The following is an 18,722-nucleotide window of genomic DNA, read 5'->3' on the forward strand; positions in this document are numbered from 1 at the left end:
AGTCTGGCTTGACCATGGTGGTCCATGCCTTAGTTACCTCTAGATTGGACTACTGTAATGCTCTCTACGTGGGGCTACCCTTGAAGACGGTCTGGAAATTACAACTTGTCCAACGTTCAGCAGCCAGACTAATAACTGGGGCAACCTACAGGGAGCGGTCAACCCCCCCCCCCCCCCCGCCCCGTTTAAGGAGCTCCACTGGCTGCTGTTTATTTTCCGGGCCCAATTCAAGGTGCAGGTTATCACCTATAAAGCCCTAAACGGTTTGGGACCTGCCTACCTGCGTGACCTTATCTCTCTCCATGAACCATCTCGGGCCCTCCGTTCTTCTGGGGAGGCCCTTCTTTCGCCCCCGCCAGTCTCCCAGACTCACTTGGTGACTACAAGGGAGAGAGCCTTCTCCTCTGTGGCTCCCCGATTCTGGAACTCACTCCCTGGAGAGATTAGGAAAGCCCCTTCCCTAGAAACCTTTAAAAAGCCCTTCTGCAGTGCATTTGATGAGTAGATCTACATCCTCATACTAGTGTTTAGTCTAATGTTTTTTTTTTGTTATTGGAGTGCATTCCCCCCATGGGAAAGTTTTGCTCCACGACCTCCACTAAAACGAGCTCTCCTCCAGAAATAATCTGTCCTTGTTTATCTCGTCGGAGGTTTTAATCTGTTTCTACCTAATTTTCTTTTATCCATTACATGTAGCTCGCCCATGTTACCGTGATTGTGTTTATTGTAATTTTATATTGCTATGTTGTCTTTTGTTTTATGTAATTGCATTATTATTGTTTATTATTTGCGTTTTCGGTTTTGTTTTATTTCATGTAATTGTTGTTTTGGGCTTGGCCTCATGTAAGCCGCACCAAGTCCCCATCGGGGAGATGGAACGGGGTACAAATAAAGATTATGTATTGTCGAAGGCTTTCACGGCCGGAATCACTGGGTTGTTGTAGGTTTTCCGGGCTATATGGCCATGTTCTAGAGGCATTTTCTCCTGACGTTTCGCCTGCATCTACGGCAAGCATCCTCACTACCTCTGAGGATGCTTGCCATAGATGCAGGCGAAACGTCAGGAGAAAATGCCTCTAGAACATGGCCATATAGCCCGAAAACACCTACAACAACCCAAAGGTGATGATGATGATGATGACCCAAAGTTTATTATTATTATTATTATTATTATTATTATTATTATTATTATTATTATACAATCGCTCTCCATTTACCTTGGTAACAGTTAACATATAAAAATTAGTCACGCTGTTCTCGTGGGCCCGTTTGATCCGCAACCGACATTCCTCCTCGTCAATTAATTCACCCACATATTCATTGACAAATTCACCCTGAAAGAAACAGAAAGAAAAGCAATGACGTGGTAACATTATTATTATTATAAGCTTCCAAAGGTACAAGTTGTTGTAAAAAGACAGTCAATGCAATGAGGCAAAGGGAGCCTTTGAGTTGAATATTAGAGACTTGGGACCCACAAAAACCTCTGTCCTCCTAAGAATCAATGTAAAGGGGATAAATACGGTGTTTGTGTAATTTAAGGTTGCAAGTATGCGGATTACTAATCAGTTTTGGCATCTTGCCAATCAAATAGGGCCACAGGGCCGCAGAAGAAATTAATGGAGTTGCAGTTTCTTCCCATCTTAACACTTTTTATTTATTTATTTTCTGTCGTGTCAGGAGCATCCTGTTGTGAGAGAATTGGCTGTCTGTAAGGAATGAAGGAAGGAAGGAAGGAGAGAAAGAAAGGAGGAGAAAGAGAGAGGGAGAGAGGGAGGGAAGGAAGGAAGGAAGGAAGGAAAAAGAGGAGGGAGGGAAGGAGGGACGAAGGAAGGAAGGAAGGAAGGAAGGAAGGAAGGAAGGAAGGAAGGAAGGAAAAAAGGGGAGGGAGGGAAGGAGGGACGAAGGAAGGAAGGAAGGGGAAGGAAGGAAGGAAGGAAGGAGAGAAAGAAAGGAGGAGAAAGAAAGGAGGAGAAAGAGAGAGGGAGGGAAGGAAGGAAGGGAGGGAGGGAGGGAGGGAAGGAAGGAAGGAAGGAAGGAAGGAAGGAGAAGGAAGGAAGGAAGGAAGGAAGGGAAGAAAGAAAGAAAGAAAGAAAGAAAGAAAGAAAGAAAGGGAAGGAAGGAAGGGAAGGGAAGGAAGGAAGGAAGGAAGGAAGGAGAGAAAGAAAGGAGGAGAAAGAGAGAGGGAGGGAGAAAGGGAGGGAAGGAAGGAAGGAGGGAAGGAAGGAAGGAAGGAAAAAAAGGGAAGGAAGGAGCGAGGGAGGGAAGGAAGGAAGGAAGGAAGGAAGGAGAGAAATAAAGGAGGAGAAAGAGGGAGGGAAGGTTGGTCACAGCAACGCGTGGCACGTACAGCTAGTGAAAGATAAAACACGGCAAAAAAACAGCCATGGGTCCAGACTCCATGCCAAAGTTCCAAGATGTCATCTGAAGGGGTACCTTTTTAATGTTCCGCTTTGTCCGGAGGCCCCAGCCGCGTCGGTCGGTCTTGATAATTTCTGCCTCTGGGTAGAGCCTTTTGGTGAAGCACTGGTTCTGGCAGCGCTCTCCTGCGGGGCAAACCTGAGGGTGGCACTCGTACTGGAGCATCCGGTTGAGGCATTCGGACTCCAGCCCGCAGGGGTTCTCATCCGACGGCTTGCAGTTGCACCGCGGGATTTCCGATAAGTCCGCAACTTGAATCTGAACCTTCCCTACGACTTTATTGGACTACGGAAAAGAGAATAAAGAAGTGATGAAAAACTCCTATTTCCTACTCTATATGAAGCAGCACAGCAGTAGCTCATAGGGGCATCATCAAACTCACAACTTTCCTAAACTCTCAGTTGAAAAGATCACTTTTCAGAAGATTTGAAACTATAGCGTTCTTGTGGTCATCTCAGTTCTAAGGGCACACAGCTCCAGCATGAAAAAGGAGGTAGAAAGTCGTCCCCCACCCCATGATATTTCAAAATATAGCAAGCACCATGAGCATGTAGCCTAACCCCTGCCAATGTCCTCCACAAACACTATACTGCCCACCACCCGAGGAATGCTTTCATTTGGAGATACTTTCAGCCTAGATTTTACGTGTTTTCTCCACCACAGACATCCCAGTGTTTCGTACTCTCTCAACTGGTGTGGAATTTGTGTGATCCCGCCCTCCACCTCTCCCTTAACCCTTTCCTACTCTTTTCAACTTTGCACAACAAACAGAGCAAAACTAATCAGCAACTAATCATACTGGAGGAGTTGGGGGAATTGACTCACAGAATCATAGAATCCTAGAGTTGGAAGAAACCTTGTGCCCTCCAGTCCAACCCCATTCTGCCAAGAAACAGGAAAATTGCATTCAAATCACCCCTGACAGATGGCCATCCAGCCTCTGCTTAAAAGCCTCCATAGAAGGAGCCTCCACCACACTCCGGGGCAGAGAGTTCCACTGCTGAACAACTCTCACAGTCGGGAAGTTCTTCCTCATGCTCAGGTGGAACTTTGAAGCCACTGTCCCATTGCGTCCTAGTCTACAGGGAAGCAGAAAGGAAGCTTGCTCCCCTCATCCTATGACTTCCCCTCCCATCTTCACCCATGGCTCTCATCATGTCTCCTCTCAGCTGTCTCTTATTCAGGCTAAACATGCCTGGCTCCTTAAGCTGCTCCTCATAGGGCTTGTTCTCCCGACCCTTGATCATTTGAGTTGCCCTCCTCTGGACACATTCCAGCTTGTCAACATTTCTCTTCAACATGATGGAAGCTGTAGTTCACCCTGCATCAAGTAAGAGAACTGTGACCCTCACTGACAATGGACCTGAACCACGTTTGGCACAAAGAACCCCCTTGTCCAAAGAAAAATACTGGAGAGTTGTTTTTTTTGGGGGGGGGGGGGGCATTTACCTTGACTTATGGCTGTTGTAGGTACTGGGATTTATAGTTCACCTGCAATATAAGAGTACTCTACACCCCACCGATGATGGACCTGGACCTAACTTGGCACACAGAACCCCCATGACCAACTGCATGAACTGGAGGGATTTGACGGGACTGACCCACCATGGTGGGAGTTGTAATTCATCCTGCAGCCAGAGAGCACACTGAACCCCACTGATGATGCACCCAGAGCAAACTTGCCCAACACGACAAACTTTACATAGTAATGGAGTATCAGGGGTGAACCTGGCTTGATGTGAATTGTAGTTCACCCACAACCTTATGCATTTTGTCAAATAAAAAATGACTTGGGTAATCAAGCTAGTAGTAGTAGTAGTAGTAATTGTATTGGGAAGTGTCAGACGTGTGATCAAACACAAAAGCCAGCATAGCAATCTTGTTTGCTGTGTACTAATCTTGTTATGTATCCAATAATAATAATAATAATAATAATAATAATAATAATAATAATAATAATCCTTTATTTGTACCCCGCTACCATCTCCCGGAGGACTCGGTGTGGCTTACAAGAGGCCGAGTCCAAATACAAGAGTAAGAACAACAACAATACAGCAAAATAACTCAAAAACAAGGCAATAACATTAACAACACACCATGACACAATTAAAATCTGTGGCAGGGCCAAATGTAATAATTAAAATTAAAAAGTGCTACGCATGACCAGGTGAAAAGGGTAGGTGTTTGGAGGGGGGTGGGCATGCAGATATCCTGGATCTCTGATAAAGAGATAATAATTTAGTGCAATCTGGTAATGGAACATAGGAATGGAACAATGGACGACGAACCTGGACTACGCTTGGATGATGAGAAGATTGGGTACGGTTGTTTTTTGTAATAATTGTGCATTGTAATGGCTTATTGGTAATTTATGGATAATGTGTTAAGTCAATTGTTATATGTTGCATGGAACCACTGCTGTTTCTACTGTTTGTGAACCGCTGTGAGTCGCCTTCGGGCTTGAGATACAGCCGTACAGAAGCAAAGTAAATAAATAAATAAATAAATAAAGAGATAATAATAATAATAATAATAATAATAATAATAATAATAATTTTTTTGCAGATATTCTGGATCTCTCATAAAGAGATAATAAAGAGATGATAATAATAATAATAATAATAATAATAATAATAATAGTTTTTTGCAGATATCCTGGATCTCTGATAAAAAGATAATAAAGAGATAATAATAATAATAATAATAATAATAGAGGAAAACTTACTTTAATATGTTTATAGGGCGGCGGCTTCCTGGAATTCCGCTCAATCTCAAGTGCTTCTTTGCTTTCTCTTTGTGCTTTGAGTTCCTGGAAGCGTTTTGCTGCTTCTTCGAGTGCTGTTTGAGAAGAATCCAAAAACATGTGAAGGAGTTAAGGCTAAAATGTGGAAAAGCACTTGACAGATAGGTAAGATCTGGTGAGCGACAACAAAGCCGTTCTAAGCAATCTCACACCTGGAGTGTCAGCCAGTTAAAGAAAGCTTAGACAATGAATCTATTATTCCATAATAAATTGATATACCATATATACTCGAGTATAAGCCAACCTGAATATAAGCCAAGGCACATAATTTTACCACAAAAAACTGGGGAAATGGATTGACTCGAATATAAACCGAGGGTGGGAAATGCAGCATTTATGGGTCAATTTCAAAATAAAAATACCAATAAAATTACATTAATTGAGGCATCAGTTGGTTAAATGTTTTTGAATATTTACACAAAACTATAATTCAACATAAGGCTCTGATTCAACCATTATTCTAACCCTCTTCAATGTAAATATGCTTACATATCCTTCCAATAATAATAAATAGAGTAAAATAATAATAATAGTAATAATAATAATAATAATAATAATAGAGTAAAATAATAAATGGAATAGTAACAATAATAGAGTAAAATAATAAATGTAACAATAACAATAATAAATAGAGTAAAATAATAAATGTAATAACAATAATAAAGTAAATAACAACAAAAACAACAACAACAACAACAACAAAGTAAAATAATAAATAACCTTGACTCGAGTATAAGCCAGGGGAGACTTTTTCAGCCTAAAAAAAGGACTGAAAAACTAGGCTTATACTCGAGTATATACAGTATATACAACTGTACTAATACAAATGAGCTTAAATGTTGTGGCATTTCCCACTAGATTGCTACTTGAAAGATATTGTTAACATGGAAAATCTGGGGAATATTTTAGGCATGGAAACATTGAATTGCCGTTAGTTAGTAAGTCATGCAGATGCAGAAAATGTGGAGCTTTTGTCATGAAAGCACCAGAAATTCTATTGAGTTGTTACCTTTCTTGAAGGTCTTGTTAATGTTAGTTTGCCCTTCCGCAAAGCTTTTGTCTCCTTCAACGTAAGGGAAGACTCTGCCCTGATGTACCCAATAGTAGTCATGTGAACCAAAGAAAAAAACGGGAAAGTCCCCGATATCGTGTTTGAGGCCCTGTATGTTGAGAGGAACCGACCTGGGGTTGCAGATCTCAGCTGGCCACCACCTAAAAAGGACGGAGAGAGATCAGCGGGGGGAGCAGACACCAATTTGTGAAACACAGGTGACTAACTCATTCAAGTTTTTAGCTCTGTTCGTTTTGAGGGACCTCTCGGGGGATCTACTCCAAGGCCATGTTCAACGAACCTCTGAAAACAGAGATGGAATGCTAGAATTCAGCCTTGGAAATAAATCAAACAAAGTTAGTAAACACTGGAAGAGCTTTTACTAATCATTCTGGCTACTTATTGTTTGTGATATGTCAACCACAATGATGTGCTAGAAAAACTACAGAGATCTCTGAGAAGTTAAAAACAACAACAAACAGCATTTTTAGTTCATATTTTTTTAAATTTTTCAGGGATCCTCCACCCATAACAGAAGGAATGTGGAGAGCTGACTATTTACTTTAATCTGAGTTCTCTGCATGGGATGCCCCCATTCTCCCAAGAAGGGGGAAAGCAATTCTCCCCATCTCTCTCTCGGCACCCCTTTCAAAAGGTTGGAAGGCTCTCAGCAAAAAGTAAAATTAAATTAAAAAGAAGAGGTCAGGGGAATGAAAAACCTGCAAAAATGACCCTTTCCCTTCAGTGGGAGTTTTATTGGACTCCATAACAAAGGGGCTCTTCTATCCATGGAAGAAGACTTGTTCTCTAACGCCAACAGCAGTAACTGGTAGTCATGGCCCCGGTTACCGTTTCATCTGTTTATTTTGTGATTTCATATAGTTTGTTTCATTCGGATGGCATGAAACAGTACACCCCCCTCCGGTATGGATATATCAGTGAAATGAAGGAAAGGCCACAAACACACATGGTAACCGTTTGGTTGCCTGATTTTTGGCGCTTGGCTGCTGGCGCTGGAAGGCGCTGGCAGTTTGGGCCTACACGCCACGCATGCACTCTTCTTGGAAAGAGAGTGCACGTATAGCATGCAGGCCCAAGGTACCCATGCCTGCCAGGACTTGCAGCCGAATACCTCTTACGCAGCGTTCACTGCAGGAGCTAGTGCTTTGGGCTTGCAAGCCACACATGCACTCTACTTGGAAAGAGTGTGTTTATGTGGCCTGCAGACCCAAAGCACCAGTGCCTGTCCTGTAGCCAAGCAATGAGTAGGAAGTGATCGGCTGCAGGCCCTGGCACGTGCTGGCACTTTGGGCTACACGCCACACATGGAGTCTCCTTGGAAAGAGTGTGTGTATGTAGCCTGCATACCCAGAGCACCAGTGCCTGCCAGGACCTGTCCTGCCGCCGAGCAATAAGCAGGAGGCGCTCGGCTGCAGGCCCTGGCACATTCTGGCACTTTGGGCCTACACGCCACACATGCACAATCCTTGGAAAGAGTGCGTGTATGTGGCCTGCAGACCCAGTGTCTGCCAGGGCCTGTCTTGCAGCCAAGCAATGAGCAGGAGGTTCTTGGCTGCAGGCCCTGGCACGTGCTGGCACTTTAGGCCTACACACCACACATGCACTCTCCTTGGAAAGAGTGTGTGTATGTGACCTGCAGACCCAGAGCACCAGTGTCTACCAGGGCCTGTCCTGCAGTCGAACAATGAGCAGGAGTCTCTCGGCTGCAGGCCCTGGCACGTGCTGGCACTTTGGGCTACACATCACACATGCACTCTCCTTGGAATGAGTGTGTGTATGTGGCCTGCTGACTCAGAGCACCAGTGCCTGCCAGGGCCTGTCCTGCAGCCAAGCAATGAGCAGGAGGTGCTTGGCTGCAGGCCCTGGCATGTGCTGGCACTTTTGGCCTACACGCCACACATGCACTCTCCTTGGAAAGTGTGTGTATATGTCGCCTGCAGACCCAAAGCACCAGTGTCTGCCAGGGCCTGTCCTGCAGCCAAGCAATGAGCAGGAGGTGCTTGGCTGCAGGCCCTGGCATGTGCTGGCACTTTTGGCCTACACGCCACACATGCACTCTCCTTGGAAAGTGTGTGTATATGTCGCCTGCAGACCCAAAGCACCAGTGTCTGCCAGGGCCTGTCCTGCAGCCAAGCAATGAGCAGGAGGTGCTTGGCTGCAGGCCCTGGCATGTGCTGGCACTTTTGGCCTACACGCCACACATGCACTCTCCTTGGAAAGTGTGTGTATATGTCGCCTGCAGACCCAAAGCACCAGTGTCTGCCAGGGCCTGTCCTGCAGCCAAGCAATGAGCAGGAGGTGCTTGGCTGCAGGCCCTGGCATGTGCTGGCACTTTTGGCCTACACGCCACACATGCACTCTCCTTGGAAAGTGTGTGTATATGTCGCCTGCAGACCCAAAGCACCAGTGTCTGCCAGGGCCTGTCCTGCAGCCAAGCAATGAGCAGGAGGTGCTTGGCTGCAGGCCCTGGCATGTGCTGGCACTTTTGGCCTACACGCCACACATGCACTCTCCTTGGAAAGTGTGTGTATATGTCGCCTGCAGACCCAAAGCACCAGTGTCTGCCAGGGCCTGTCCTGCAGCCAAGCAATGAGCAGGAAGTGCTTGGCTGCAGGCCCTGGCAACGCTTTTGGGCCCTGGCAAGCCGCCAGAATGCGTGGCGCATTCCAGCCCCACACCAACGATCCCACCATCTCTGAAGAAGAGATCTCAGCAGTGCTGCAAGGTAGGTTTTCTGATTGGAGGAAACAGCAGGGAGAAATGGAGGCAGAGCCTGCTAATCTCACTGCTCTAGCCCTAAAACTGAGGGGAAGGGGAGCATGGGAAACCTTCCCATTGCCGCCAATGGGACAAAAATATTCAGTTTTTTTGGACCTGGGACAGAAAGGCTCATTTGGAAAGATGCCCGTTTGAGGGAGAGGTGCTCAAAAATGAAAACGGAGCCTTACGAATGAAACAAACAGAAATTGATAGCAATTCTATACAAATGCATAAGAAGAGTAACCAGTGCAATCACAAACATTATTTTTGTTCTTTGTCTTCACTTGCCTGTAATTTCCAAGCTTGACCCACACAATCTGCTTGTATCGCAGCTTCTTGCCAGCTTTACAGTCATTGCAATTCCAGGAGCCGTTTGGCATCTCTATGTGAAGACATTCCGGGTGGAAGGACGCCGGGCATGATTCACAGCACAAGAGTTTCCCACCTTTAAACAAACAACACGGCTCACTTTATAGTTACAGGTCTTTGGCGGAAGACATGTTTCTCCAGCTCTGCGTTTTCCAAAACTGAAAATATCCACAGGTTTACCATTTTATTCAGTACAAACGGCATAAAGGATCTAGTCAGAGTCACAAGGCGGGATCGAAACACAACCACCGGGAATGTACAAGATTAATCCAACGCAAAACCCAAGTTAGGTAACAATGCTAATCAATTTGAGTGATTTGGATCACATCGTCCAATGGGTGAATTGGACCTGGTTTCCAACAACTGGCAATAAATATTAAGACTGACCCTCTCTCAGATTTATTTAAATGCCAAAAATGTGTTTTGAACCTGCGTGGCTATGACCAGATCCCTTAGCAGCCAGTTAGTGTACCAAAGCAGCCTATAGGTTGATCATTTTTTTCCTGCTTCAAACATCATGGAACAGAAAAAGAGTCCGCAATGTTTGCCCGCTGTTTATCGCCTTTAGTGGCCTATGCAGATGCAACAGTTCCCCATCTCTCCAAGCACAGACCAGACTATGGCCACTTGGACACCTTCATACATGCAACGTTTTCTCCGCATTTCAGAGCAAGCCACATTTTAATGTCTTTATCGCTAATGATGGAGCGTTTCCAACAAGAGTGTGCAAGTGACATTAAGAGATGAGGAACATTACATCTGCATCACACATCTGTCTTTTGCATCAAGACAGCGATTTCACCCTTGTTGAATATTTATTCGATGAAATATTAACTGTATGAGGGGCGTTCATTAAAGATTTCCTCTGACCCATTTCTATTTATCACCGGACGCTGAAACTGCACATGCGTAATGAGCTACGTCTCTATAGGAGGTAATGTTGAAGGCTTTCATGGCCGGAATCACTGGGTTGTTGTATGTTTTTGTTCAGGCTATATGGCCATGTTCTAGAGGCATTCTCTCCTGACATTTCGCCTGCATCTATGGCAAGCATCCTCAGAGGTAGTGAGGTCTGTTGGAACTAGGAAAATTGGGCTTATACATCTGTCGAATGACCAGGGTGGGACAAAGAACTCTTGTCTGCTGGAGCTAGGTGTTAATGTTTCAACTGACCACCTTGATTAGCATTTGATGGCCTGGCAGTGCCTGGGGCAACCTTTTGTTTGTTTGTTTTTTATCGCGTCAGGAGTGACTCCTGGTGTGAGAGAATTGGCCGTCTGCAAGGACATTGCCCAGGGGAGGCCTGGATGATTTTGATGTTTTTATCATCCTTGTGGGAGGCTTCTCTCATGTCCCTGCATGAGGAGCTGGAGCTGATAGAGGGAGCTCATCTGCCTCTCCCCGGATTCAAACCTGCGACCTGTCAGTCTTCAGTCCTGCCAACACAGGGGTTTATCTTTTGTTGAGAGGTGATTAAATGGCCCTGATTGTTTCCTCTCTGTTGTTTTGCTATTGTAATTTCAGAGGTTTTTTTTAATACTGGTAGCCAGATTTTGTTCATTTTCATGGTTCCCTCCTTTCTGTTGAAATTGTCCACATGCTTCTTGTGTATTTCAATGGCTTCTCTATGTAGTCTGACATGGTGGTTGTTCTCTATAGGTGACGTGCCAATTGACAACTCAGAACTGAGAACGGTCTTGATGTTACAGATGCGGAAGTGGAGTGAGGTTGGAGAATGGACCCAGAGGAGTACAGAGCAGTCACCAAGTTCCTTGACTTGAAAGGCCGCACACCAAAGGAGACATTTGATGAGAGGAAAGAGGGTTGTGGTGATGATGCCCCATCATACAGTGTAGTCAAGTTCTGGCATCGTCAATTCCAATGCACCGGGATTGTGGTGCAGCTGGCTGAGTGTCAGCTGCATTAAGATCACTTTGACCAAAAGGTCATGAGTTCGAAGCCAGCCCGGGTTGGAGTGGGTTTCCAACCAATTGTGTGTAGCCTGTTGTCGACCTTTGCAACCCGAAAGACAGTTGCATCTCTCAAGTAGGAAAATTAGGTACCACCTTAAAGTGTGGGGAGGCTAAATTTACTGATTTATGAGGCCATTAAAAAAAGACTCCAGCAAAAGCATGTGGGGAATGTGGAAGTGCTTCATCAGCGTCGCAGATGGACGATGAAAGCGACAGCTCCCCTGGCGGCCAGAAAAAGTTAAATAGCCTCTGTGTATGTCTGTATATGTTTGTATGTCAAAAATTGGCATTGAATGTTTGCCATATATGTGTACGCTGTAATCCGCCCTGAGTCCCCTGCGGGGTGAGGAGAAGGGCAGAATATAAAAGCTGCAAATAAATAAATAAATGTGGTCAGATTTTGGTGGAAATAGCTCTAATTCCAGAGCGACCCCACTCCGCTATTGAGGAACACACCATCCAGCAAGTGGAGGTTGCAATTTTGGAAAATCTCAGCATAAACATTTGCCACCTAGTCCATAATGTCAAGATTAGTGTGGGGTTTGTGGAAACAATCATCCAAGATTATCTTCAAATGCATCAGGTCTTCGCTCACTGAGTCCCCTGGCTGCTCACACTTTTCTGGAAGCAGGAACGAGTCGAATGCTCTCAGGCTCTCTTGATGATGATGTGCCATGGAAGCCAGGAGGACTTTTTCCAAGTTGGGTCCATCACTCTGATCCTGAGACTCAAGTCCAGTTGATGCCATGGAAGCATCCTGACTCACCACCTCCAAAGAAGGCACGTGCCCAACTCTTGGCAGGAAAGGTCATGCTCACAGCATTTTGGGACCAGAACGGAGGAGTATGGATGGATTTCCTAGCAAAGGGGACCAGGATCCCTGGAGCAGACTAGGCTTCACTGCTGTGGAAATTGTGGGAGGCCATCCAAAGCAAGAGACAATGTGGCATGCTCCCCAAAGGTGTCCTCTGCCTTCTGCAAGACAATGCACCAGTTCACAACTCCCATGTTACTCAAATGGAAGAAGCATGCTCCGGTGGCTTTGAAATTGTCCCACATCCTCCTTATCCACCTGACTTCGCACCATCAGACTTCTACCTCTTTCCAACAAGGAAGTTATCTTGGAAGGGCAAGCATTTTTCAGATAATGCAAGTCTGATTTCCGAAGTCACAACATGGCTTTTGGAACAACCTGTCAACTTCTCCAAGAGAGGTGTTTACAGTTGCTTCAAAAGGTGGGAAGAGTGTGTGTCCCTCGATGGTGGCACCCATGGAAAGAAGGAGTCAGAACTGGGCCAAGTTTCATTGCTCTCAGTCCACAGGAAGTGGGTCAGGGGAAATCTTTAATGAATGCCTCTCATAGTTGGGTGTAAGGACTATCACTTTTTAGCAACCTCTTAGCAACATTAGAAATAAAAAGTTAGAGATTTCAACTTCTGCAGGAAAATTGCTCGAAATTTTCTAAATAGCCCTTTCTTAAACCCTTTTAAACTCCAAAAGAAATTTGGATTATTGCTTTTCCATAAATAAATAAATAAATAAATAGCATCAGAAAATCTGGTCTACCTATAGACTTTGAAAACTATAATTTCAATTATTGTAACAATCAATGTAAACAATCAATTATTCAACAATCAATGTAAACACCAACAACATGATTACTATATTTCCTCTGCCACGAAGTGCAATGAAGCCTTATCATTTGGATTTCCCGTTCATTTTAAAAATCCCCCAATTAATTCTGAAAAGCATAAACACGACTGCAGAGGAAATACAGCCCCCGTCATTGAAACAACGCCCAAGCATGGTAAAACGCCAAAATATGTGAAAACTAAAGCAAAAAAAAACAAAACAAAACAAAAACAAAACCCGAACAGAGAGGACCACACAAAATCTTCAATGCTAAGCAAGGAAAACTTGGCTCTTGTGATGCATTAGATTTGCTGAAGCTAAGCAGGAAAGAGGGCTCAAAATAATTCTGTTTGTCTCAAGTGATGGAGACTCACAAAACCAAAGAAACAAGGTAAACAACCCATCTAGTTGTCTAGTAAGGACACAAGTTCTAAACATATTTAGAGAATTTAAAATAGCCAGAGAGGATATACTATCTTCACAAACTGAAGAGAGCTAAATTTCTAATTTGGACATGCCTCCAGAAGTGTGCAGGGACACTTCGGACAGACTTGAGGTAGCAAGACCACCAGAAGTCCTTGCGACCAATGTCATGTATAATTATAATCTACACGGATCTCGTGGATATACTTTTTTGCTCCCACCAAAAAAATAATACAGGAAATGAATACATGGATTTTCCTTTCCTAGGTGGTCTCCACTGCCATCAAATTTGACTACAACAAATACAAATGCTTTCCATCAAGTGGAAGCAAAGGCAGCTGAACTCAGTGGGCTGGGGCAGGCAGGTTCCCTTGCTTTGGCAGCTCCACTCACCCCACCCATAGCAGTTCCAAAGAGAATGTAACTTTTGTCAGAAATATTAAGTATTAAGTAGGTATTTTTAATTACCAAAATGGGTTAAATTGAAAGGATTAAATGAATGGAATGACTCAGCAAAAGCTGTAGTTCAATATAAGCAGGTGTGCCTGTAACTTAGCAGCCCGAGTCTGTGAGAGGTCTCTGTGAGAGAAAGGCCTCAGTATGTTAGTAGGCCTCAGTATGAGAAGGCCTCAGTGTTAGTTTGCCTCCGTGGGATAAAGGCCTCAGTTTGAGAGAGCCCTCAGTGTGAGAAGGCCTCAGTGTTAGTTTGCCTCAGTGGGATAAAGGCCTCAATTTGAGAGAGCCCTCAGTGTGAGAAGGCCTCAGTGGGAAAAAGGCCTCAATATGAGAAGGCCTCAGTGTTAGTTTGCCTCAGTGGGATAAAGGCCTCGGTCTGAGAGAGCCCTCAGTGTGAGAAGGCCTCAGTGGGAAAAAGGCCTCAATATGAGAAGGCCTCAGTGTTAGTTTGCCTCAGTGGGATAAAGGCCTCGGTCTGAGAGAGCCCTCAGTGTGAGAAGGCCTCAGTGGGAAAAAGGCCTCAGTATGAGAAAGCCTGGTGTGAGAAGCTTTGGTGAGAGGAAGCCCCAGGTTAAAGGCCATTGTGTGAGAAGGCTGCTGTGTTTAAAGCTACTGTGTGAAGCTCATGTATAACATTGGTGTGAGAAGAGGTTCTGTGAGAGCAAAGCTGTTTATCTGGATGAGAAAGAAGCCCAGCGTGGAAGCAAAGAAGGAAGTGTAAAGAACTTTGTGTTATGGAAACTTTGTTCTTGTAAATAGTGCAACCATATTATTTCACTATAAAAAGCCTCCTATGAAACAGATAACATTGGCCTGTGTGTTTTTGTTCTTTTTATCACTTTAGGCCAGTGGTGCTGGGTCACGCTGCTGCTAATAAGTTACTCAGCTGTATATTTATGAGGGTCTTTTGTTAATAAGCCCTCTTGCCCAACAACTTTCAGGTGATCATTTAAGTAAGAAGTTGTCTTCTGAATGGTTCTGAAAGGGCAGGTTTGTTGTCTTTGTGGAGTCTCAAGAAATAAGGAAAAGGCCACTTTGAATTTGCAGAGACTTAAATCTGCAAGGAACCGGTCAATTCCACACACACAAAACCCAACAGCAATGACTCTTAAGACAGTGGAGCTCAATATGTGGACTTCTAGATATCTGGGACTTCAGTTCCCAGAATTCCTGACCATTAGGTGAGCTGGCCAGGGCTTCTGAGAGTTGGGAGTCCCAAACACCTGGAGGTGTCAGCTATATAATGGTGTCAGGTCACCATGTTTTTAACATGCCTTCCTTCCTATCTGTATCCTTTTCTGACTACCTAAATTTGCTGGCTGCAAACACAGATCTTTAGCGTAGCTCTTCGTAATCTTCAACTATATCAGATATCTTGGAATCCCGGAGCACCAGCCATTGAAATTCAAAATTTTTAGAATCCAAAGTTTGGGAACGATTGACTTAACGTTACTCCCATCGAGAAGCAGACAAAGGAGTCGGGCATGTGGAATATGTCCATTCTGTTATGCCATATCTGCTAAAACTAATGTGGAAGGAAACCTGACTAAGGAATACCAACACAGCAATAAAACAGGGGTGAGCAACTATAGTTGACATTGCCCTATCTCCCAGTGTTTTCAAATTTTATCCTGAATTTGGCCCTGCCCAGCAAAATCTTTTGTGTTTTAATATCTGATTTTATATTGTTGTGTTGCTATTATATTGTTTTGCATTTATGTATTTTATTTTTATTTTATTTTTTGGTTTTATTATGTTCTTGTGTTATATTTTTGTGATGGGCATGGATTCATGTAAGCCGCACCGAGTCCCCTTGGGAGAGATGGAGCGGGATATAAATAAAGTTGTTGTTGTTGTTGTTGTTGTTGTTGTTATTTTGGCGCCAAAGTCTATGTTTTTACCCCTGAAGATCCCCAGTGGACCACACCCCCTCATTTCAACTAAAGATAATCCGAATAGAGTGTGTCTAAGGGGCCTCATGACTCTTCTTCTGACATTTTTGGGTGTGTCTGTGTGTGATTTTTTTACTGGGGAGTTTAAATCATCACTCCAGAATATTTTTTAAATAGTGTTCAGATATTGGGGGAGTTGGGAGCTACACTTTCCTCACCTTTGCAATGAACACTAAAAGGGCTTTTCCCCCCAAATGGAGTTTGATTGAAGGACATCAGTCTAGAGCGAAGACTAGCCAAAGGCAACCGAGAAACATGAATCACACAGAACATGGTCTATGTAGTCCTCACGTAGCATCACCTAGTTGGAACCTACAGACCATCCCATTCTGGCTCCAAAGCATGGCAACTGGGAATCTTAACCAGTCTGAAATGGATACTGAATTTATTTATTTATTTTTGCATGGTTAATAGATATTATATTTACACTAGCGGTCCCCTGCCAGGCGTTGCTGTGGCCCAGTCCTGTGATCTGGAAATTAAAGTAATGAGAAAGTGTTGGTTTCTAATATAATTAATGTCTTTCTGCTTGTGGGTAAACAGAATTTCTTGCTGTTTCTTTGTCAGTGTTGATGTGGAGAGTGTCTGGTTTGCATCCTCTGGAACATGCAACATATCATTGTCCTTCTTAAGGAGTTCCTTTCATATCTATGATACTATATCTCTGTGTGTGTGTGAATCATATTTATCTATCTATATCTATGGCTGGATGGCTCTCTGTCAGGAGGGCTTTGATTACCTTTTCTTGCCCTGGTGAAGGGAGTTGGACTGAATGGCCTTAAGTGTTTTCTATTGGTCATGGGGGTTCTGTGTGGGAAGTTTTTCCCAGTTCTGACATTGGTGGGGTTCAGAATGCTCTTTGATTGTAGGTGAAGTATAAATCCCAGTAACTACAACCCCCAAAGGTCAAGGTCTATTTTCTCCAAACTCCATCTGTGTTCATATTTGGGCCTATTGAGGATTCGTGCCAAGTTTGGTCCAGATCCATCATTGTTTGAGTCCACAGTGCTCTCTGGATGTAGATGAACTACAACTCCCAAACTCAAGAGGGGTCACCAAAGACCATCAGAAAACACAGTATTTTCAGTTGGTCATGGGGGTTCTGTGTGGGAAGTTTGGCCTCATTCTATGTCAAGGTCTATTTTCCCCAAACTCCATCAGTGTTCGCATTTGGGCACATTGAGTATTTATGCCAAGTTTGGTCCAGATCCATCATTGTTTGAGTCCACAGTGCTCTCTGGATGTAAATGAACTACAACTCCCAAACTCAAGAGGGGTCACCAAAGACCATCAGAAAACAAAGTATTTTCGGTTGGTCATGGGGGTTCTGTGTGGGAAGTTTGGCCTCATTCTATGTCAAGGTCTATTTTCCCCAAACTCCATCTGTGTTCATATTTGGGCCTATTGAGGATTCATGCCAAGTTTGGTCCAGATCCATCATTGTTTGAGTCCACAGTGCTCTCTGGATGTAGATGAACTACAACTCCCAAACTCAAGAGGGGTCACCAAAGACCATCAGAAAACACAGTATTTTCAGTTGGTCATGGGGGTTCTGTGTGGGAAGTTTGGCCTCATTCTATGTCAAGGTCTATTTTCCCCAAACTCCATCAGTGTTCGCATTTGGGCACATTGAGTATTTATGCCAAGTTTGGTCCAGATCCATCATTGTTTGAGTCCACAGTGCTCTCTGGATGTAAATGAACTACAACTCCCAAACTCAAGAGGGGTCACCAAAGACCATCAGAAAACACAGTATTTTCAGTTGGTCATGGGGGTTCTGTGTGGGAAGTTTGGCCTCATTCTATGTCAAGGTCTATTTCCCCAAACTCCATCAGTGTTCGCATTTGGGCACATTGAGTATTTATGCCAAGTTTGGTCCAGATCCATCATTGTTTGAGTCCACAGTGCTCTCTTGATGTAGTTGAACTACAACTCCCAAACTCACGGTCAATGCCCTCCAAACCCTTCTAGTGTTTTCTGTTGGTCATGGGAATCGTACCTGCTAAGATTGGTTCAATTCCATCATTGGTGGAGTTCAGAATGCTCTTTGATTGTAGGTGAACTATAAATCCCAGCAACTACAACTCCCAAATGACAAACGTAATTTTTTTGAGTGAAGGACATACACTGGATTGTTAGGTGTACGCTGCCCAAATTTGGTGTCAATTCCCCCAGTGGTTTTTGAGTTTTGTTAATCCCAACGAACATTACATTTTTATTTATATAGACAGATGCAACACCGAGACACAACATATTCTATACAGAGGGAGTTGCACCTCACAAGCTAGGAATCTCTATGAGTCCTGACAAGCTATGACTAAAGACTTGAGTGGCATTTAGCAATTATTTTAAGCCCTTTTGCAATATATATATATATATATATTTGCCAACATGAATATACACTCACGAGAAAAAAAAAGCAATGGGTGAAGCTTACGAAGCGCAACAAGGAGGTGCGAGATGAGCATACAGAGCTTAATATATATATTTGAAAAAGCAAACCAAAAAGGAAAGAAAGCCAAAGCAGGAAAAGTGAAAGAAAAATAAAAAAAAAATTAGAGAGAGAGAGAGAAAGAAGCTATTTTGGTTACCTTTCTCACATTTCTTTTTGGAAGCTGACGAAGAAGGAGGAATCATAGGTAATTTCATCAACTCAGCACGATTTGATTCATTCAGTAGGTAGTGGGACTTATTGGCATATGAACTGAACAGGGGGTCTGAATGATCCTGCACTATCAGCCCTATACGAAACAAACAGAAAGAAATGAGTTGCAATGAAACTACCCATGATTCCATAAGGAGAAAAAAAATAAAATAAAAAATAAAACTCAACCAAAACACCTACTTATGCATATATATAT

At 43.7% G+C, this 18,722-nt stretch overlaps 1 protein-coding gene across 3 annotated transcripts in view; it reads right to left on the reverse strand.

The window, feature by feature from the left end:
- The window catches only part of NSD3 (nuclear receptor binding SET domain protein 3), a 132,723-nt gene that overhangs the window by 11,716 nt on the left and 102,285 nt on the right, over positions 1–18,722 (reverse strand). The window contains exons 15-20 of one of the 3 annotated variants that reach the window (XM_067470627.1): positions 18,453–18,476; positions 9,345–9,501; positions 6,234–6,436; positions 5,147–5,259; positions 2,437–2,706; positions 1,218–1,334 (exon numbers count right to left, since the gene is read on the reverse strand). In XM_067470627.1, the coding sequence (XP_067326728.1) occupies positions 1,218–1,334; positions 2,437–2,706; positions 5,147–5,259; positions 6,234–6,436; positions 9,345–9,501; positions 18,453–18,476 (884 nt within the window). Of the gene's footprint in view, positions 1–1,217; positions 1,335–2,436; positions 2,707–5,146; positions 5,260–6,233; positions 6,437–9,344; positions 9,502–18,452; positions 18,603–18,722 lie in introns of all 3 variants that reach the window. The other 2 variants (XM_067470626.1, XM_067470628.1) reach the window with 2 other exon arrangements.

Source organism: Anolis sagrei, chromosome 7 (genome assembly GCF_037176765.1).
Source record: "Anolis sagrei isolate rAnoSag1 chromosome 7, rAnoSag1.mat, whole genome shotgun sequence".
Lineage (NCBI taxonomy): Eukaryota > Metazoa > Chordata > Lepidosauria > Squamata > Dactyloidae > Anolis > Anolis sagrei.